The 18,190-nt window shown below is 41.7% G+C and overlaps 1 protein-coding gene across 3 annotated transcripts in view; it reads left to right on the top strand.

Moving 5' to 3' along the window:
• COL4A5 (collagen type IV alpha 5 chain) overlaps nt 1–18,190 on the top strand; it is an 82,511-nt gene that overhangs the window by 39,598 nt on the left and 24,723 nt on the right. For all 3 annotated transcript variants that reach the window (XR_010475706.1, XM_065077909.1, XM_065077910.1), the window contains exons 14-31: nt 968–1,021; nt 1,129–1,185; nt 3,240–3,284; nt 3,390–3,443; nt 3,622–3,663; nt 4,116–4,248; nt 5,011–5,184; nt 6,375–6,458; nt 7,679–7,771; nt 8,350–8,420; nt 8,646–8,837; nt 9,292–9,460; nt 12,606–12,698; nt 12,789–12,893; nt 13,447–13,544; nt 13,810–13,960; nt 14,574–14,687; nt 17,796–17,963. Coding sequence is in view for 2 of the 3 variants with exons in the window: in XM_065077909.1 (XP_064933981.1) it covers nt 968–1,021; nt 1,129–1,185; nt 3,240–3,284; nt 3,390–3,443; nt 3,622–3,663; nt 4,116–4,248; nt 5,011–5,184; nt 6,375–6,458; nt 7,679–7,771; nt 8,350–8,420; nt 8,646–8,837; nt 9,292–9,460; nt 12,606–12,698; nt 12,789–12,893; nt 13,447–13,544; nt 13,810–13,960; nt 14,574–14,687; nt 17,796–17,963 (1,897 nt within the window). In the remaining variant the exon portion in view is untranslated. The remainder of the gene's footprint in view (nt 1–967; nt 1,022–1,128; nt 1,186–3,239; nt 3,285–3,389; nt 3,444–3,621; nt 3,664–4,115; nt 4,249–5,010; nt 5,185–6,374; nt 6,459–7,678; nt 7,772–8,349; nt 8,421–8,645; nt 8,838–9,291; nt 9,461–12,605; nt 12,699–12,788; nt 12,894–13,446; nt 13,545–13,809; nt 13,961–14,573; nt 14,688–17,795; nt 17,964–18,190) is intronic.

Here is an 18,190-nt window from a genome sequence, read left to right as displayed (position 1 = left end):
TTTTAAGGTGACATTTTGACCACACTGTATTGGAAGCAAAATTTCATCTGACTTTATTAGGGTCAGAGTAATTTACCTCTATCAAGGATCCCTGAAGGATTAATTGTACTGGCATTAACTTATATAAATGTATAAAATAAAAACATTCTAACCGTATTCCTTTTAAAGCACTAAGACTTACAAGCACAGTCTGAGTGTGTTGCCTTTGACCAATATTAACAATGATTTCAAAGTTTAAAAATTTGTTTTTATTTCAACAAAGGTTACGCTTGGTAGTACACAATCCGTAAAAGGTGTCAACATTACACTTACTTTTTGTAAAATATGCAGAGAGTTCTGGTGTGTACCTCCGCCTATGAGCTCTGACTGAAAAATCAAGTGTATAGATGGGCTTGTAAAAATCTGGGAGGTCTCCAAGAAAATAACAGAAACTCTGCACAGAAACCTTTTGTGGATTCAGCAGCCTATAGCTTTTCTTTAGGTTAATGGTGAAGAGATATAAGAACTTGTGCAGAAGTGTAACAAGACAATATAGAAACCCTAAATTTAACACAGGGATCCTGTGACACTTTTCTGACAAACACACTACTGATCCTGATGGCCTCACCACTTCAGCAGTTACCAGTAATCTTATTGACTGTTGTTCCTGTAATTTCAGCAGGATCTGGCATTTGTCTTTCCCCTTTCCTTTCCTTCTTTCCTTTCTTATTGTTGTATAGCAGCTGCAGGTCACCAAACCAGCTGCTGCAGTGCACACAAGAGGCAGTTGTGTCTTAGTGGAGTGAATCACCTAAATAAACAGGATGAGCAGTTAATAAAATTTATAGATACACTTGAAGTTCCACACAAAGGAAGAATAAATGTGATTCATAGTACTTGGAAATCTAACTGACAGAAAAAAATCAACTGAGCTACTAGGGGAGTGATGGAGGCTTTAATCTGTTTTTTCTTTGCCCATGCTTGACAGGGTATTCCGGGTGATCCAGGTCCACCAGGACTTCCTGGGCCACAAGGCCCTCCTGTGAGTAGTCCTCTTTTAGTTCTTTTTGTGTTGTGTCTGTATCAGAACTGTAAATTCATTCTACTCTGGCTTATGGGCTCAGTTTAAGATGACGTTTGTGTGTCCAGGGTCTTCCCGGTGGCGTAAAAGGTGAAAAAGGTGAGCAAGGAGAACCAGGCAAAAGAGTAAGTAGTTTGTTTAACCAAACATTTATCTTTCCAATCAGTATTATCTTTGAGAATTAAGCAAATGTTGAATTCAGGTGGGGCCATCACTCTGTGGGTAAGAGACTTCTTTTTTTCTTTCCATAACCTGGCAAACTAGTAGGTGACACATCTGGTTCATGAAAGTGCTTCTAGCTATGGATCTCTCAGTGCTTTCTGATGTCGACATGTAGATCTTGGATTTGGGGGCAGGAGAAACTAATTTGAATGATGTTATCTGGTTACATGTGGAAACCTTCTTCAAAGTAGTTGTCTGCTCAACCAAAGCAGCAGTTTTCTGTTTCCTTTTATGGAGGGTCTTCATTCAGTTTGCTATGTACTGGGTTGCCAAGCAGCATGAAAATGGTATATATTTCAGCTGGTCTATGTAAACTCATTCTCAGTGGGTTTACTTGTGAGGTGAGTCACAAATCCAAGTCTCTGAACACTGCATTAAGACCAGAAGTCCATTTGTCACTTCCCAAGAGACTCCTTCAGTTTGTGCTATCTGGGGAGGGGACGAGTCAGGACAGCTGCATCTGGAGATAGCATGAGTCACTTTGCTCCTGTCTGGATTCAAATCCATCCTGGAATTTAAATATACTTGGATATCACAGCTCAGAAAAACTCAGGAAGATTACAGAAGTGCTAAGAAATAGGATGAAAATAATATGGGCTGGACCAGCAAGGAAAAGACAAGCTGCTACCAGCTCAAAACATGCTGTATTTTCACTTTCAGAGCTACTGAACCCGTAGTTTCATCAACATAATGAGCCCCTTAGAAAACCAAGCCACAAGTCTTGCTCAGGTTAATTGGACTATACATAAGCTGACAACAGGTTTTCCAATTTCCATAGGAAAAAAATACAACAGAAACAAATGTTTGGTATTCTAGATAAAATCCTTCTTAGTTGCTTAGATTTACAGGAGGGCTTTGGTTTGCCTTCGTTAAGGAACATAACAAATGAGGCAGATTTACAAAGCCAAAATTCTCATTGTATTTTGACTGCTTTTTGAATTGTATTTTTCAAGTTGCTTTTCTCTGTGAAAGTAAATGGGAACCACATAAATTGGCAAAAAATTGCCAAAAGTTTGTTTACCAACATTTTAATTTGGTTTTATTACTCTGAATTCAGATATGGTGCATACTTAAAGTGCAGTTTTGCTATTAATTTCCTCTAAAGCTGCTTTTTAAGGCTCTATGTGATTCAGTGTGTCTCAAACCCATTTCAGATACACTCATAAAAATGTCAGTATATGTAATCAAACAAGTAGTTCTGAAAATTCACAGGAAATTCATGAATCACATTTTACTCTAATACACTGTATCTATCAGGTAAAACTTAATCACCTGTTGTAGTCATGTTCCAGCAGGCATCCCCGTCCATGCTGCTTCTGCAGTGTTGGCAGTAGAGTTCTGTTTGTCTTGCTCAGTGAGTGGTCTGGAGTAAAGCCGAGCTTGAACTACTTCTATTGTAGCAATGACAAATCTGTTCAGCAAGAACATACGGGTTTCAGAAGTCAGTTCTTTGGGCAGAATTGCACTTCGCGGTTTTGTTGATACTTTTCAGAAAATCCAATTTGGTTTAAAGGAGAGTTAAAATTCAAACAGAAAAATGTTTGTATTTAATTTTACTGGTCACGTTATACGAATTTCCTAATGAAATATGATGTTCTAATGTTTAGAGAGTTAGGGTCTGTTTCCCAAATTAAGGATTTCTCTCATGTTAAAATAAAGGGAGTTATTAAACACAACGAATAAGCAATTGTTAACTGGAGATAATTTTGTGCAGTATTAGCACAGTATTTTTTTTTGAGATGTCTCATGTTTTTGCACTCTGGTTTTCAAAATGTAAACCTCAGTTTAGATAACTCCATTGATTATTTTTGGTTGGTCTCTTCAACATATTTGTCATGAGGACTGCCTTCTAGAGCAAATTCAGTTTATTGAAAAATGGGAAATAAGTAACACTGTTTCCGTAAGAATTCTTCACCACTGAAGCATTTTATTTCAATGCATGTTTATGTCTTTGAAGGGAAAGCCTGGCAAAGATGGAGAACCTGGTCAGCCTGGTAGGGATGTGAGTAACTTGTACATTTCTAATCTAAGCAGAATCCTTATACACTTTTCTTCTGGTATGGAGAAGATCTGCGTGTGATTATCTTTTCCTTCTTTTTTCTTGAAGGGTTTACCTGGTGGGCCTGGAATAAATGGTGCTCCAGGAAGAGACGGTGAAAAGGTATGCCAGGTTTTTTGTCATTATTGCTATAGTAGCTTGAAAATCTGCTGTCACTGAGTTCAGTTCTGGCTGAGTGTTAATTGCGTTGCCTATGCTGTTACAGTGTTGAGGAATATTTGCAATAACTTTCTTGTGTACTAATGCATAGTATAAAAAATGCTCTTAATTTCATTGGTAGGGTGAAAAAGGTGACATTGGTCCCCCTGGTCCTCCTGGAATTGTAAGTTGCTGGTGTTTTCTTTCTGCATTTGGTTAACAGTGTTGTCTCATCATAGTTCTTGGGTGACTGTGAGTCACATCTCCAGGTATATCAATAACAGAATCAGTAATAATTTCATATATCCACTAATAGAAACAATAGTTTCCTTCTTTTAAGATGGATTCTGTGCTCTAGGATTTGCTAAGTTGCAAACACAAGACTAGACTATAAGCTGAGACCAGCAGAAATTGAGTCAGCTTCACTGGAGCCGGTTCTAATCATGTTGGCTTGGCAGTAAAAGTGCTTCCTACTAGAGAGGGCTCTTTACTGGAATTCTACCTGGTAATTCAGTGGAGCAGGAAAAGCATCCTGTCTTTGGTATAAGGTTCGAAGTATGCTGACCCTCACGTATCTTTACCGTTCCAGTGACTTTTCTTGACAAGTTGTTTCGTATGAACATGAAACATTTACAGGTCATTTCAAGACCGGGCATTGATGCCACAGTGGGACCAAAAGGTAGCAAAGGATTGCCAGGACTTCCAGGAGCCAAAGGGGAGCGTGGATTCTCCGGTAGGCCGGGCCCACCTGGCTTGCCAGGTTCTCCAGGTAGGAGTGCAAGCATTAAAATAAGTTGTATGCTCAAATGTCTGAGTGGATATTTAGCTTCACAGTCTTTTCAGACTCTTTTTGACAAATGGACTGAGCAGAAGAAGAAGGCAGAAATATTTAAAGCTACCCTTGAACTTAAAGGGTGGTCCTTAGCTTATGGGGATAATATGAGGAATTCTGCATATTCATTGCCCCTGCTGTGGTGACAGAGGATCCTAATCATCAAGGCTGTCAAACAGATACTGGTTTGATCTTAGGGGTAGTTTATCTCCTATCACTTACCTGTAACATACATTATCCATTATACAGATAAAGTATTGTGTACAAGAAGTCGGGTACCTGGCCATCAAACCTAGTCTCTGCTGTACATTGGCCACTACTAAAGGAGATGATCTGAGTCTGCAATGGGAGTGAGCAGTGACACCTGTGTTTGCCTTGTACATGCGCAGAGAAGAACATTATGATTCTAATGTTACACCTCATAAATGTTCTTTTTTTTCTGTCAGTACTTCCTTTCATTAGTCCTTTTTTATTTTTTTTCCTTCATAAACTTAGTTGCTGGGTCTTAGGTCAATTTTTTGAACAAAAATCTCTGGAAATGGAGAATGTGTATATGTCAAACATCAGCATGTAGTTTGATTCCATAAAATAAATGTTATGGACAACTTACCTGGAAATACAGTCTTATCTGTAGCATGTTATTCATTACATGCCACTGTCATCCTTGAAAAAAGGTGATTTAATTTCTTCCCATCTTAGGGATCACTACTATTGGACCTCCTGGCCCGCCTGGCTTACCTGGTGAGAGAGGACAGAAGGGAGATCCGGGTTTACCCGGTGTTTCTATTCCTGGGCAACCAGGGCTCGATGGACCACGAGGACCTCCAGGACCACCAGGTCCCCCAGGGCCACCTGCACCATCAGTTCCTTCTGGTAAGTGATGGCCACACAGACAGCAAGTAGAGGACACTAAACAGCTTAGACATGCTTTTTTTTTTTCCCATCACATTTTCTTTTTTCTCTTTTTTTTTTTCTAATTCTACCTCCAAAGATGTAGTTTATCAGCAGCTGAAGTCTGTGAGATTCCAGGCTATTCATATACATTGTCCAAGTTGCTCCCATTGCAAATTGCAACATTTATGTGAGAGCTCTAACCCTCAGGACAATTACAGAATTTGGAAATTCAATGGTGTGAGTTGCAGTCTGGATTTATTATGCCTCTTTCTGCATCAAGTGAGCCCTGCTGTGACTTATCAGTGAGATTCAGTTAGACTGGAGGAGAAGTCATCTTGTCATACTTGTGGGATCTTTTTGCGAACTCACACAATAGTGACAGTCCTCCTGGGCCAAGAAGATTTGGCCCAGATGTACAAGGTTGAGTATTTCTCCAATTTATGTTCCATCCTATTTAATCCAGCTAATGAAAGTTAACATTAAAATTTGCGTATAAAGCAGGAGGTACCCACTTCAACTCTGTCTTGAGTAAATTTAGCTTTCGTGATATGATCTGATACATGCTTGGAGGGGCTATTATCTACTAAGAGTTGTGATAGTGGGAGAGTCAAAGGAATAATTTTTCAAACAATTCCAGTTTCACAAAAATAGCTTGGGAATGGACACTTTGGGTAAAGGCTCTTAGCTGCTTTTTGGTTGTAAGGGAAGTAGGGAATGGGAGATGGAATATGAGAACTGGAAAGCTATAGTGGAGAGGGACTAACACGGTTCAGGGAGGAATTTCATATCTAGGTGACACTGGCATCTTTAGTCCCTTCTGATATTTCAAACACATGCTTTTCTGGTATGAGGCTGAACAGCAGAATGCAATGTAAAGACAGAACTGTGCCAGCTGTGGGAAGTAGTGGGAGATAGTTGAGGCTGTGAAGGAGAACTGATGATTGCTGCATAATATCACTGGTTGTGTTCCTTTTGAGTTTGGGTTACATGGGTGGGTTTTCATTAGCAGTTCTCTGACTGAATTGCCGTAATGCTTGGTCTGTGATTATGTGGGTGTGTTAGAATATCCACACAAATACCAGAAAGTACGTTTTTGTACTATTTGAATATTTGGTGCTGCTGTGAATCTAACACAAACTGATCATTAAACCTCTCCCAATTCTCTTTAGGTGAAGGGTTATGTGAGCAGGGGCCGCCAGGTCCTCCAGGAATTCCAGGACAACAAGGCTTTACGGGGGAGCGAGGCCAAAAAGGTACAGTGCCATGGCTATCTTGTTTTTTCTCTTTTTCTTAAAGCTTGTTTAAAACAATGTAAAGTCTGCATTAAATAAGGATAAACAGTGTCTCTTCCCAGTCAGGTTGAGTGCAGATATTTTCTGTTTCTGAGTAAGAACGCTGTTTTATTTGGACATGGGATAGTAGCTCATCTAGTGTTAAAGCACAGGAATCTCAAAGTGACTGAGGGTACAACCAGTGCTCAGGCCTAGCATGGGTCAGGATTAAAGGAAAATGGAACTTCAGATTTATGAGTACCTGCCAGGTAGAGAGAAACTAAGTGCTCTGTAACTCTATTTGAAAAAGTTTTATACTTAATTCATGAATAAATTAGACATTTTTTAATGGAAAACAGCGTTGAAATTGTAAATGCAAGATTCCTAATTTGAGTTGGTCAACCTACAATGAGTTTGTTTGTTTGGTAAGAAAAAGAAAGACATCTTTAATGTGTATCCTTGTTTCCAAAAAGACAATCTTGCAATGGGGATGCTGATATGGGTAAGTGAGAATCTTTTTCCTAGCTCAACAATGGACATCTTAGATGATTTTGGGCATCTCACTGTATTTTGTATGCCTCCAACATGAGTTTTTTTTTCTCATAGAGATTGTAAGGCTTAATTAGTTAACCTGAATGAAGTGCCTATATACTGCATTAGTGAATGTTGGAAAAGTCTGTATGTGTAGGAAAATCCTAGGCTTCTTGAACCTTCTTTTTTTTTTTTTTTTTAATGAGATAAGTTTAGCCTATTGTCAAATCAGTGAAACATTTCCAGCATTTGTTTTGCACTCTTGGACCTTGATTAAAGTTTAGATTTTTTATATACATGTTTTAGAGTCGTAGTTTGAAGTGTCAAGTACCTACTTTAGCAGACGGCTCTTTTGCTGAGAAAAAAATTCCACAGTTTTATTTTTTATTATTGAAGGCTTCTTTTTGTTTTTGTTTTACTTTATTGTGCACTATCCTAAATAAATTCTAATCGTATCTGGTATCTGACTCCTAGCAACCAAAAAGCCTCAGTTCAGCTTTCATGAGGGAAGCCCTCTAATATTTAAGCAATCATATGATTACATAAAAGAGTCATTTTGGACTTGGTATTATAGATCAGTAGCAAGAAAACAATTGCTGTTGTGCTGAATTCTTTTAATGTTTTCTAAGATCTGATGTTCAAGTATGCTTTTTCAATGCAAATCTTTTTAGGTGATCCAGGAGATACATGCTTCAATTGCATAGGAACTGGACTAACTGGGCCTCCTGGGGAGAGAGGACCGCCAGGACCTCCAGGTAGTCCAGGTAAGGCTGTAGCCTTAACTGTTTTGCTTAACATGCTCCTTAAGTTCACTTGTGTATCTGAAGATCTATGTGTAATGCTAATGAGATATCTGTGTGTTGTGTACGAATTCAGATGCACAGTTGTCAGCTCCAGTATACAGTTCATGCATGTCCTGTTTTGCACAGTTGGGGAGTGTTAGGAAGAAACAGGCTCAATAGGTATAAAAGAATCACTCTATTTTTTTGTTTTTAAATATAGTCTTTCAAAACAGTGCCCTGATCAACGACAGATTTGCAAACGTTCTGCATATTGAAGGTTTATGGTCTGTTATAGATTTAACTGAAAGAGAGAAATTAACTTATACAACTTGCTATTCCTGAACTCAGAGAGGAGCTGGAGCTTTTTAAGTGTGACGTATTTTGACACTACTGTTTTAACTTAGAGTTGCAAATTTGTTCACTTCAAATAAAATGAAGCTCTCCCAGAACTAAAATTTGCCTGGTTTTCAAACAACTTAGGTACTATGCAAACAGCATGCATGATATTTACAGCTTCTACAGTTTTATGATCTTCTTTTATGTTTTTCTGCACTACTTAGGTTCTCCTGGTTTTCCTGGACCAAAAGGTGAAAAGGGACTTCCTGGATTAACTGGCCTTGTAGGGCCACCAGTAAGTGGTGGTGCTATGTTCTGGTGGGAAAATAGTATCTCATTTGTCTTGCATGTTTGGTAGATCTGTACACAGTAGGTATGGATTCTTGTCTAATGCTTCTTTGTATCTCCATAACTAGCTTGAATGCGTAATTCTTATATCGTGGCAAACTCAGAGAGGGATTAAAAGAAAAACTAACATGGCTTTTTTTTTTTATTTTTTTCCCTTCTTCTTCACCCTCAGGGATTGCCGGGCCCCCCAGGTGCTCCTGGGAGACCTGGTCCTAAAGGAGATCCAGGGGATGTCCTGCCTTTTCCAAGAATGAAAGGTGACAAAGGAGACCCCGGCTTCCCAGGACCTCCAGGTCTCCCTGGCATAGATGGCACTCCTGGACGAGATGGACTGCCAGGTCTACCTGGCCCTAAGGGGGAACCTGTGAGTTCCAGTTTTTGCTGTTCTTGATTAGACAGATGTTTTGGGAAGTCCTGAATGTATTTAACATTGTGCATGTAAGTGGACTGGCAAAAGGACTTTTTTCTGAATGTGACTAACGCAGTAGTTCTCTTCAGTAGATGCCCATCTAGTAATGATATACAGAGATACTCTCTGAATCTGCCTATGCCTCTCAAAATAAGGTGAGACTTCTCTAGAGTATTGTCAGATGGTCCCTTCTGCCACTGTCTACATTTCACCTGTGTAGTGTGAAGAATTAAGTAGCCAGGTTTAGACCTCATCTCTGCCATGTTAGTAAGATGTAGGCAGCTAATGGCCTTGAGCCCTGGAAGGATGGAAACTGCTAAAGTGTTTCAAAATAGAAGCAATGCAACACTTTACTGCTTTGCTAGTAAATGTATGTTCCTCTTTCCTATCCTTCTCTTCTTTTTTTCAGGGTAGTGTTGCATTCAAAGGAGAAATGGGTATTCCAGGTGATCCAGGAATACCAGGTCTTCCTGGAGAGAAAGGACTTCCTGGACCTCCTGGTTTTGGTCCACAAGGTTTACCTGGTGAAAAGGGCATCCAAGGTGTATCTGGCCGCCCAGGGCCTCCTGGAGTTCCGGGTGAGTTGATCTCTGTGTGCTATTGAACAAAAACTGTAAAATCAAGTTTTGTCCTTTTACTCCAGATAGCTCTCAGAAGATAATGCTGCTTTCAAGCTTTTCCCAAAGGCATTGTAAGACCTGGTATTTGTAAGCTCCCTTTCTGAAGGTCATTGTACAATTGCAAAGTGAGCAGAATTTGTGCTGTTTTACTGTAGTCACATGAGTCACCCTTCTGCTCTGACCGCTAGGGAAGCCTTTCCTTCTCAACTGACTATAGTGGAAATGCATTGTAACTACCAGGTACTGCAATTACAACAATTTTTGAAAACAAGGGTTTTCCTTGAACACGTTTGCTTTTGTTACTTTTGTAGGTGAGGTTACACAGGAACATGTCCAGGCGGGTTTTGAATGTCTCTAGCGAAGGAGACTCCACAACCTCCCTGGGCAGCCTGTTCCAGTGCTCTGTCACCCTCACTGAGAAGTAGTTTCTTCTCCAATTTAAGTGGAACCTCTTGTGTTCCAGCTTGATCCCATTACCCCTTGTCCTATCATTGTTTGCCACCGAGAAGAGCCTGGCTCCATCCTCGTGGCACTCACCCTTTATATATTTATAAACATTAATAAGGTCACCCCTCAGTCTCCTCTTCTCCAAACTAAAGAGACCCAGTTCTCTCAGCCTTTCTTCATAATGGAGATGCTCCACTCCCTTAATCGTTTTTGTTGCCCTACGCTGGACCCTCTCCAGCAGTTCCCTGTCCTCTGGAACTGAGGGGCCCAGAACTGGACACAATATTCTAGGTGGGGTCACACAGAATCACAGAATCACAGAATCGACTGGGTTGGAAGAGACCTCAGAGATCATCGAGTCCAACCCTTGGTCCAACTCTAGTCCGTTTACTAGATCATGGCACTAAGTGCCATGTCCAATCTCAGTTTAAAAACCTCCAGGGACGGCGAGTCCACTACCTCCCTGGGCAGGCCATTCCAATGCCTGATCACTCTCTCTGTAAAGAATTTCTTTCTAATATCTAGCCTAAATTTCCCCTGGTAGAGTTTAAGCCCATGCCCCCTTGTCCTATTGCTAACTGCCTGGGAGAAGAGACCAATCCCCACCTGGCTATAACTTCCCTTCAGGTAGTTATAGAGAGTGATGAGGTCACCTCTAAGCCTTCTCTTCTCTAGACTAAACAAGCCCAGCTCCCTCAGCCTCTCCTCATAGGTCTTATGTTCAAGTCCCTTCACCAGTCGTGTTGCTCTTCTCTGGACCCGCTCCAGCACTTCAATGTCTTTCCTGAACTGAGGGGCCCAGAACTGAACACAATACTCCAGGTGTGGCCTCACCAGTGCAGAGTACAGGGGAAGGATCACTTCCCTTGTCCTGCTGACCACGCTATTTTTGATACAGGACAGGATACCGTTGGCCTTCTTGGCCACCTGGGCACACTGTTGGCTTATGTTGAGCTTCCTGTCAATTAGCACCCCCAGGTCCCTTTCTGTCTGACTGCTCTCCAGCCACTCTGCGCCCAGCCTGGAGCGCTGCAGGGGGTTGTTGTGACCAAAGTGCAGCACCCGGCATTTGGCCTTATTGAACTTCATCCCATTGGAATCAGCCCATTTTTCCAGTCTATCCAGATCCCTCTGCAGAGCCCTCCTGCCTTCCAGCAGGTCAACACTCCCTCCCAACTTGGTGTCATCAGCAAATTTGCTGATGATGGTCTCAATCCCCTCATCTAAATCGTCAATAAAGATGTTAAACAGGACTGGACCCAACACTGACCCCTGGGGAACACCACTAGTGACTGGCCGCCAGCTGGATGCAGCCCCATTCACCAGCACTCTCTGGGCCCGGCCCTCCAGCCAGTTCTTAACCCAGCGTAGAGTACACTTGTCCAAGCCATGGGCTACCAGCTTTTGCAAGAGTATATTATGGGAGACAGTGTCAAAGGCCTTGCTGAAGTCCAGATAGACCACATCCACAGCTTTCCCCTCATCCACCAGGTGAGTCACCTGATCATAAAAGGAGATCAGGTTGGTCAGACAGGACCTGCCCCTCCTAAACCCATGCTGGCTGGGTCTGATCCCTTGTCCATCCTGAAGGTGCTGTGTGATTCCATTCAGGATGATCTGCTCCATAACCCTGCCAGGCACCGAGGTCAGGCTGACAGGCCTGTAGTTGCCAGGGTCAGCTCTGCAGCCCTTTTTGTGGACTGGGGTAACGTTGGCCAATTTCCAATCATATGGGACCTCCCCAGTGAGCCAGGACTTTCGGAAGATGATGGAGAGCGGCTTGGCAAGTTCTTCTGCTAGCTCCCTCATCACCCTAGGATGGATCCCATCTGGTCCCATAGACTTGTGAGGATCCAGATGGCTCAGTAAATCACCAACTATGTCCTCCTGGAATACAAGGGGCCTATTTGGCTTCCTATCTCTGCCAACCACCTCCAGAGATGAGTTGTCCTGAGGGCCACCTGTATTACTGGTAAAAACTGAGGCAAAGTAGGTATTAAGTACCTCAGCTTTCTCCTCATCTTTGTTAACTATATTTCCTTCAGAGTCCAACAGAGAATGGAGGTTTTCCTTGCCCCTCCTTTTGTTATTAACGTATTTGAAGAAGAACTTTTTATTATCCCTGACAGAATTGGCCAAGTTAACTTCAAATTGCACTTTTGTTTCCCTGATGTTTTTTCTGCATGATCTAGCTATTTCCATAAATTCTTCATAAGTAGCCAGCCCTTTTTTCCACAGTCGGTAAAGTCTCTTTTTATTTCTGATTTCATTCAAAATCTCCCTGTTTAGCCAAGCCGGTTGTCTTCCCCGCCGGCTAGCCTTTCGGCACACTGGTATAGCCTGTTCCTGTGCACTCAAAACCACCTGCTTGAAGAATGTCCAACCCTCCTGGGCCCCCTTGTTTTTAAGCATTGTTTCCCAGGGTATGCTCTGAACTAGACTTCTGAATAGGCAAAAATCTGCCCTCCGGAAGTCCAGCGTAGAGGTTTTGTTAATGGTTCTCCCTGCATCTCTGAGTATTGAAAATTCTCACCAAGTCTTGCTGGTGTTGAAGTTCCTTGTCAGCTAGGGATGTGGCTAGCATCTTTTTCTGCTCAGAGGAAAGCAGAAAAGAATCTCCTACTGAGTGATACATATTTCTTCTTTTTGGTTCTAGGTCCAAAAGGTGACCCTGGTCAGACTATTACAGAACCAGGAGTCCCTGGCCCCCCTGGTCCTCCAGGAAGAAATGGTGACCCAGGTCTTCCAGGTAAAGAAGCAGCTATATATGCAGGGAATTCCAAGAATTTTTTATTCTGACTAATTCTTGATAACTATGTTGATTTACTCCTTTTTACAGGAGATCCTGGTCAGCCAGGTCAGCGTGGCTTACCAGGCATCCCAGGTGCAAAGGGAGAGCCAGGTATTCCTGGCATTGGACTTCCAGGTCCACCAGGTCCCAAAGGTACGTTTAGAGCCATGTTACTGTATTGTACTGGATGGCAGAGTGGATGTAGAGGGTTGTGTCTCTTCCCTTTTTCCTAGTGAGTTGATTTCTGTTTCCAGTATCCTTTAAAAAAATGTTTGCCTTGAATTTATACATCTCTATAATAGTATCAGGGTAAAAAGCTGCTGAGCCCTTATTCCTCTGTTCACTGTACTGCTCCTTCACAGTAGCTTGAATTTTTCAGTAACCCAGGAACACAAAAGTAAATGGGAAATGATGAATGTTTGTGCTTGAATCAATAAATGATCTCCAAATGCTGCCTCAAGATGTTAATGTTTCTGACATGAACTGTTTGTAATTTTCATTAAAGCACATGACGAGTTCCGGAGATCCTCTGTGGCAAAGATTGTGCAGTCAAAAATTATCTCAAACTGGTACCCCTCAAGTATGCTTGAGCTGGCACAGCACCTCTTTTTAGAGAATACCTTTTGTGGGCCCTAAGTGTTTCTGGAAGAGTTGTTCTAATGTTCTCTGGTGTCCTCTGCTGCCCTAACCTCCATGTCATGTGTAGGTTTCCCAGGGACTCCAGGCCCCCCTGGAGCTCCAGGTACTCCAGGTCGCCCTGGTCTAGATGGACCTCCTGGCCCACCAGGTTTCCCAGGACAGAAGGTCTGTATTTGCTTGCTTAATATAAAACTTTGCTTTCTTAGAGGTTCTTCTGCATCAGTGGGAAGTTGATGGGCAGGATTTCACCTCTTCTTGTCAGCGTTTGATGGTGGGGGAGTCACATTCTCTACTTGAGATTTGAGTGAGGGTAGTAAAAAAGAAATGAAATTTAAAGATGGTGGGCATTTTTTGCTTTTCTACTTTAACATTTCTAGGAGAGGCTGAGCTTGGCAAACCTCCTTTTAAAAAAAATCTGGATTTGTTACAGGGGGATCGTGGATTTGGAGTTCCAGGGCCACCTGGACCCCCAGGACCGCCAGGCACAAAAGGAATTCAAGGACCTAAGGGTGATCCTGGCTTCCCAGGAAGCCCTGGTCTCCCAGGACAGGCAGGCTTTGATGGAACTCCAGGGCCCAAAGGTAAGGAAAACTCTCCCCTTTTCTGTTCCCTGTTGAACTTTAACAAATGTAGACATGCTGGGAATCATACGGCAGTTAAATACAAGCAGTGATGACTTTAGAGCAGTTACTTCAGGGTCTGTTTTTCCAAGTCAGACACGTCTGTGTAAATGGAATCTTGTGTTCTCTAAAGCCAAGCAAGCAATGGAGTAAATACCAACCTGTGGGTCAGTATCTGGAAGTCTGTATTCTAAAGACAAATCATGTTAGCCTGGGGGTAAAACTTTTTCAATAGAATAATTGTCATTTGGATACACTGTTAATCATCGTCTGTGTTGAACTGCAGAGCATGCCTGGTTTGCTGGAGAGCATCTGTTGAGTTTGATGTGGATGATGACACAAGGACATGTCTCTGTGTAGCCTAGAAATGTAAACTGCATGCATTCCACACAGACTGAGAACAAATCTCTGACGTTCAGAAATAGCCTCTGAAGTGTGTTTTTTCCTTCATCAAATCCATATTTGTTTGCATGCAAGGACAAGATTTCAAGTACAATGTGCTGGAGCTCTGCTTCTGAAAGCAAGTATCTCTGAACTGAGTTCACTGTTTAACTAAACAAGAGTGTTCTTTTAGGTGACCCTGGACCAAGTGGACCACCAGGACTCCCAGGCCCACCAGGCATCCCTGGCATTGGTGGTCAAGGTCCACCTGGATCTCCAGGACCTCCAGGTCCTGTTGGCCCCCCAGGTAAAATTCATGTGCCTTGTACCCTTAGGTTATTTCTAGAAAATTCTAGAAAAATTCTAGAAAATGTGCACAGGCAGTGACAAAATCTCTGTGAAAGGGGTTTATTGTTTGACAGAAGGGAGCACAATGTCAGTGCAGAGGTTTTGTCTGAAATACCTGGTGACTGATGAAGATATGAACTTGTTCCATCTCTGTGCAGAAAGGGTCCATGTGGATGCATGCACATCATTCTATTCACAAAGTTTGTTTAGGGAAATTCCTTTTCCCCTTCATTCTGTGAATGGGCTTGCTGTTCACCAGCTCCTGGTGTTGAAAATGTGTGGCGGTCACTACAGCAAGAACATTCTCTGTGTACAGGAGCATGCCAGCCGCTGAAACACTTCAAAACCCATCTGGTTCTTGCCATGCTTCTGTGACTTGTTCACATTGCATGTTTGTGAGCTACACTTTTTGAATGTGTTTGTGCGCCAGCACTGGGATTGGCATTGTTCGCAATGCATGCTGAAAAGTTCCTGGCCAACTGTAAGACCATGGGATGCAGATTGGTTGATCATACTCAGATCTTTATGAATGGTGAGCTGAGATTCAAAGTGCTTAACTTGGAGGTAGGCAAGCACTTGAGTAAGTAGGCCCATGAAAGCTGACTTCTACTCACATACATAAAGTGTGGGTTGTGTTTGTTTTTTCACAAGTTTTCGAGTGGAGAAAGAGGTGTGTGGTCGCTGCACCAACAAGCCTTGAATGTGTCAGGTATTAAGAGTGAGGGACTGGAGGGGTCTGGTCAATGGGGACAGAAGTTCCGTGAGCCAGCAGCTGAGTGCTCTGCCTGGCTGTGCTCACTGTGCTGTCCTGACTCTGCTTGCACTTAGTGCTAAACTGAAACAGAAGGCAGCACAGGTGTGTGTTTGGGGGGTGGGATGTATTACTATGGGTTTGAATGTTTCATCCAATGCATGTTCTTTTGTCTTCCTGTAACATCTCTTCTGGTGTTAGCCAGAATTTGATTTCTTGTGATAACTGATTTATTCTGCAAAATACCGATTTTGACAAATGCACAATTATTACTAGAGTTGGTGGATTTGAAATGCTTATGGTTTTGTTCTTTATGTCTGCATTGACTAATCATTGTGGCTACTAACAGCATGGTGGCTCTGAAATCAGTGCATGGTTGAAGGTCCCACTTAAGATGTCCTTATTACTTGCCTTGCCACTGCTATTTCTCTGTTTTGTGCAAATGCCTTACATTCCCGTCTTCCATCCCTTGTTTGTTTAACTAAGCTGTTTTGATTCTGTCCCTTTATGCAACGTTAGGATAAAGTTTCTGAGGCTCTGTTTTTCAGGTAATTTGGGAAATTCTTGAAAGGATTTCCCTGTTCAGAATTTCCTTTCTCTGCACCACCATTTCTTCAAATAGTTTGCAGTAAATCAACGTTCTTTTTTTGAATATGTAACTTTAGAATTTATTGTTTTGCCTATATTATTCTAATTATGATACAGCCATGTTTTTGAGAACCAAAAAATCAATTAGAATGAATTTCTATCTGAAAAAGTATCTTTACCATTCTAGATGCAGAGTTTGTCCTATTACTGGGTTATATATCACTTCCTCTTTTTTTCCTATTTTTTTTTCATGCTCACTGACAGAGACCCCTTAAACACAGAGCATGTGCATCCCTGGTGCTGTTTGGTCTCTGTAAAGCAAGCAGTTCCAGGCACATGACACTGTAGGTGAATGCAGTGATAACCTGTTGCCAAAGAGGAGCATGCTTATCATTAACTAAATGGAAGTCTACAGTCTGTGCAGTCAAGAAAACTTGATCTGCCTTTTTACTGTGCAAAGAACACATGTGAATTTGCGTAATAGAACTAAAAGAATGGGGGAGAGGCGGAATTAGAGTTTTTTTGTGTTATAAAGAAGCAGCATCTTTTGAAAAATCCCTGTTTGACGGGATTTACTGGAACGTGATGCAGATCAACAAGAAGCTGGTTGGAAGGATGTACTCTGGTGTTCAGAAAGTGTCCAAGCAGTATCTAGTAATGACAGGTTTGTGTAAGAAACAGTTGAGAAAAAGCTTGTTCCCCAGTTGTGAAGAGAATACTAGACAAGGAGGGAAAAATAATTTTGTTTGTAAAATGTATATCGATATTTGAAAATACCTTACTGAGTTTCCCGTTTCTGCGTACAGTGGTGGCTGCACTTTGAAAGAGATCTCCAAGTTTCCTTGCAGTCTGGTTTCTCTTAACTGCGTTAGTGTTGTATTCTTTGTACTTAGATCTGTTTTCAGTAACTTTAGGGTAGATTTTTTTCTTTGTTCTAATCTGTGTGTGCTTTGTTTTGTTTCCTAACTTAACGACTATTACAACTCCTTACTGCTACCTGTCTCAACTTCCTGATGAGCTCTAACTCGTTGGCTTTTGAACCTCAGGTTCCCCAGGTACTGTGGTTTCTTTACCAAAGCTTTTTCTTAACTTCAGATTTAAGAATAATCCTTTTTTTGTCAGCTACATTTCCAGCGTGAGTATCTTCACTGGCCCAGTGCACTGGAGGGAAACAAGCTGTCTGCTTGCTTCACCAGTGCCTTGAGCTCAGCATCATTAGCGTTTAACAATCTTAACCATATTTTGACAATTGATATTTTTCATTCAGGAAAATGTAATGCAGTGAAGGATTTTGCTATCCTTCAAAAATATTCAGCTGATGCTATCTTAAAATGTAGTAAAATGGAATCATTAATGGAAATATACTTGTAAGAATCTCAAAACAACGATAAAACACAAAGCAGTCAATCAGTATTGGCCTTTTGTTTTATTAATCAGACTTAAAGGGTTGTTGAAGAGAGCTGTTGTTTTCCTTTTGATATTTTTTTGAATTGCATTTGCTATAAGTTGGTAAAATTTTAGTAATGCTTCTCTTGAGAAGAATATGGCCTTTTAACACCTGGAAGCCATTAAAAAATAAATGGCTTTGGAAGAATTGGTGGATTCTCATCAGTGCTAGGAATGGATCACAAATCTTAGATCTTCCTACAGTACTACACCCAGAGACCCACAGGTCTCAGCCTTGTCTGATGTTTTGCTAAAAGATTTTGTCTTAACAACATTGCCTAGGTTTGCAGGGCATTCCAGGGGAGAAGGGGGATCCAGGTCCTCCAGGCTTCGATGTTCCTGGTCCTCCGGGTGACCGAGGAGCCCCAGGATATCCAGGACCCCCTGGTCTCCCAGGGCCTCAGGGTTCACCTGGACCACCTGGCCGGGATGGAATCCCTGGATTTCCAGGTAATTTCATATTTCTTACCTGCGGACAAAGACCAAACTGTAGTTACAGCTGGATGCTCTTTATGCTTGGGAATGCCAGCTTAATGAGCCTCAATATCCATCCTATCCGTTTAAATTTGGACGCATGTAACCATTACATCTCATAATTTTAAAAACATAATTTGTTGCAATAAAATCCTTGTCAACTCTCCATTTTTCCCTGTAACTTGGTTAAAATATATTCCACG

Source organism: Columba livia, chromosome 12 (assembly GCF_036013475.1).
Source record: "Columba livia isolate bColLiv1 breed racing homer chromosome 12, bColLiv1.pat.W.v2, whole genome shotgun sequence".
NCBI classification, from domain to species: domain Eukaryota; kingdom Metazoa; phylum Chordata; class Aves; order Columbiformes; family Columbidae; genus Columba; species Columba livia.
This window is presented reverse-complemented; position numbering and strand designations above follow the sequence as displayed.